Raw genomic sequence first — 3627 nt, 5'->3', positions numbered from 1 at the left:
CACGGCGGACAGTTTTGCTGCACTCCAGCAGCACAGTATTTGTTCACCACACACTGCAGGAGTGCCACAAAGCCACCGTGGCGACAGAAGAGCCAGTCTTTTGCCAGCTCTAAAAGGAACGCTTTCTGCTGTCTGCTGGGAATCCCACTCACCCTGCGTGGTTTTCATTTGCAAGACAGCAAATGAAAACCATTAGGGTGAGGGGGATTCCCAGCAAAGAGTAGATCATTAATTAAATATACACCCTGAGGTCTTACCATTCAAGAACAGAACAATACACAGATCAACATGTAAATTGCTTCCTCTCAACCAACAGTATATATACCCCACCGTCTTTCATGCCAACATTCTCTGAAGATGCCAGCCACAGCTGCTGGCGAAATATCAGGAATAAGCTCTTCTAGAATATGGCTTCATAGCCTAAAAATCCCACAAAAAACTATAGATGCTGACCATGAACACGTTGGACTTGTAATTAGAATACTTGAGCACTAGGGGGGAAATATACATTTTCCATGGTGAGAATATAGTACTTTAATATAAGGTTGGTTTGTGTTATTTACTACTCCTGATGTACTGTGGTCCCAACTAGAGTAGAATAACTGAATCAAAGGATTCAATGTACCAGTAAGTTATTAGTACTAAGTGATTCAGTGACTTTATTCTCTTTAGGACCAAAACCAGAATTTAGGCTGTACGCTTTTTCTGGTAATACTCAAGATTACTTTATTTCAAGAATACTATCCCTTGATTTCATTTGTCTTGAGTGTTTGTGGAATGGATTAAATAGATAGTGTTTGTAGAATTATATTATTATTTTTAATAAGTAATCTATTTTAATATTGTAACAATGTAATTCTATTTTAATGTACCACTTTCCTATGTTTTAATTGTGCTGTTCTTTTAATATTGTGAGCCACTCTGGGTCCAGGTTCTTGCAAAAGAGTGGGATACAAATAAATATAATAATAACAATAACAATAATAATAGATTCTTTGTAATGTTGTGGGTTTTTTAATGCTTAATTAGTGTCTTTAAATTTGATCTAAGATTCAAGTTGAAGTAGAAAAGTTACTATTAAAACCAAAAAGAAAATGTTTGCCCAGTTTTTATGCTTACTGTATTGTTATTCAATAAATGTATCTTCGAATAGTCATATATTTCTGATTTTAATGGTTACAGGTGTCAGCACTGGTAACAATGTATAGCCATGAAGAAGATATTGATAGTGCCATAGAGGTCTTGGCACAAGCTATTGAATGGTATCAACAGTTTCAGGCAAGTACTAGTGTGTTGCTGCAATGAAAGTGGACAGTATGTACAGTGTGTGGGTTTAGGTTTTGTTTTAAATTTGTATTACACACACGTGCGCATGCACAGAATAACACTAATACAAGGGAGGACATATCAGTCATGTTTTCGGTACATAATCCTTTATATATGTAATGTTGAAATATGTATGATCATTTTAATTTGCTGGCCTATTCTATGTTTAAGTTATCTAGTAACAGTAATTTCCTAATTGAGAATCGTGACAGAATGTGAGATCCAACAACCTTCACTGAAATAAACGTATTAAAATTTTTCATGTGAGCCAGTATCCAGAGAGGCTATCAGTTGTATCTCTGCACAATTTACTGTTTAGGCCTTGTCTCCTTCCAATCATCCTACACTAAGGGTGATTAATTCTACCAGTTAATCTGCAGAGGAGATGATCTGCATATTTAACTTGCTTTAAAACAAGAGAGAAAATACGGGGAACTTCTGGTGTGTAGAAACCTATATAAATACCCGATTTTCTGATATTTGTATGGTGCTTTGACAGAACACTTTGTCCCCTCTTTAAAATTTCAGCCAAAGTCTCCAGTTCATTTGTCACTTATCAGGGAAGCTGCAAATTTCAAGCTAAAGCATGGCCGAAAGAAGGAAGCCATCAGTGACCTGGAGGAGCTGTGGAAGTAAGCCTTTCCTGGAAGCTAAAATGTGAACCAGCTTGAGTGGGCTCTCTCACTTCTTAAAGAAATTTTAAAGATGCAGCCATGTTAATCTGTTCCAGCAGAAAAAGATACAAAGGAATCTGCTAGCACTTTTGAGACTAAGGTCCAAAACACACTGCAGAAATAATCCAGTTTGAGATTGCTTTAACTGCCCTGGCTCAGTGCTAGGGAATCCTGGGAATTGTAGTTTGTTGTGGCACCAGAATGCTCTGACAGTGAAGGCTAAATGTCTTACAAAACTACAGTTTCCAGAATTCTCTAGCATTGAACCAGGGCAGTTAAAGTGGTCTCAAACCAAATTATTTCTGCAGTGTGTTTTGGACCTAACTGACTAAAAGAAATTACTAGCATAAGTTTTCATTGATTCCCATTAGACACATTTGATGAAATAAGTTCATGCTAGAAAGGTCTTTTTCTCCATCTAGGAGGTGCTGCAGGATTCCTTTATATCTTGATTGCTAACAGATATTTTCAGGCATATACAGAAATATCTTCATAGATATGACTGGTCATTGTCAATTCTCTATTTCCCTTAGCTTCTGCTGTCAGTCGGATTACAGAGCCTCACAATTGTCTCATCTCCAAAAAAATATTTCATTCTTTTATTCCCATCAGTCGTGTTTAGTCCTCCTTCGTGCCCTGCCTTTATACATGCTACCATTTGACTGTTTCCTTCATGCCTTGGTCCCTATATTTCAGTTTAAAATCTACTGGATTTAAAATACAAACAGCATCCTTTTTGCCTCCTGTGGGCCTTTGTGTTGTTACTGATCAGGCTGGATTTTTTTTTTTAATTTAGTAGCTGTCCTATTCCACTTTATTAAGTCCAGATGCCCCATTTTAGGTGGATCCGTCCTACTCAGCTATTGATCTGGAGTCAGTTGCTCAGAGCCAATGCAACATACATTGTGAGGGTTTTTTTTAGTTTGCTTTCTGTGCCACAGATAATATGTAGTGCTTACTTGATGCATGGACCTGTGGTACAAATCATTTGCATTGCGTGTTACTCATTACAGTCCTTAGGTGGAAATTATCTCCTTGTAGAAAAATGGCAGTGCATTAAGAAGCTCTCATTGTAAGTCTGGTTTAGGGGATAATTACTTACAGATTGGCAGTAAGTTGTGTACTGTTGGGATTATAGTACATTTTTATACTTTTGGAGTTTCTGTTTTTGATAAAGATGTTTTAGAATGATTCTGTGAGATATATTATTTTAATAAATCAATTCACCCTGTTTTCATCTGGGCTTCCAGCAATCTTGGGATACCATGGGATCATCACCAGTATTTTTCTAAGTTTATTAAAATCAGATTTCCTAAAGTCTAGAATGCATGTCTGACTATGCCTGGCTTCTCCTTTCTACAAGCTCCAGGAGTACATGATCACTCCCACCTAAGGATCCCACCACTTGCACTCCATTAACTAGGTCATCCCTGTTGGTTAGGATCAGATCCAAAATAGCTGATCTCATTGTTGCCTCTTCCACCTTTTGGACCATGAAATTGTCTTCCAGGCAAGTGAGGAATTTGCTAGACCTTGAGGATTTGGCTGAGTTTGCCTTCCAGCAAATATCAGGATAGTTGAAGTCGCCCATCACTACTACATCTCTCCTTTCTGAGTGTGTGGTCAT

General features: G+C 37.6%; 1 protein-coding gene across 1 annotated transcript in view; it reads left to right on the top strand.

Annotated features, from left to right (window-relative positions):
- Positions 1 to 1962, top strand: part of LOC121921362 (signal recognition particle subunit SRP72-like) — a 4313-nt gene extending 2351 nt beyond the window's left edge. Inside the window, exons 3-4 of the mRNA XM_042449324.1 lie at positions 1183 to 1278; positions 1855 to 1962. Coding sequence (XP_042305258.1) covers positions 1183 to 1278; positions 1855 to 1962 — 204 coding nt within the window. The remainder of the gene's footprint in view (positions 1 to 1182; positions 1279 to 1854) is intronic.
- The last annotated feature ends 1665 nt before the right edge of the window (positions 1963 to 3627 follow it).

The sequence above is a fragment of the Sceloporus undulatus genome, chromosome 2, assembly GCF_019175285.1.
Source record: "Sceloporus undulatus isolate JIND9_A2432 ecotype Alabama chromosome 2, SceUnd_v1.1, whole genome shotgun sequence".
Taxonomy (NCBI): domain Eukaryota; kingdom Metazoa; phylum Chordata; class Lepidosauria; order Squamata; family Phrynosomatidae; genus Sceloporus; species Sceloporus undulatus.
This window is presented reverse-complemented; position numbering and strand designations above follow the sequence as displayed.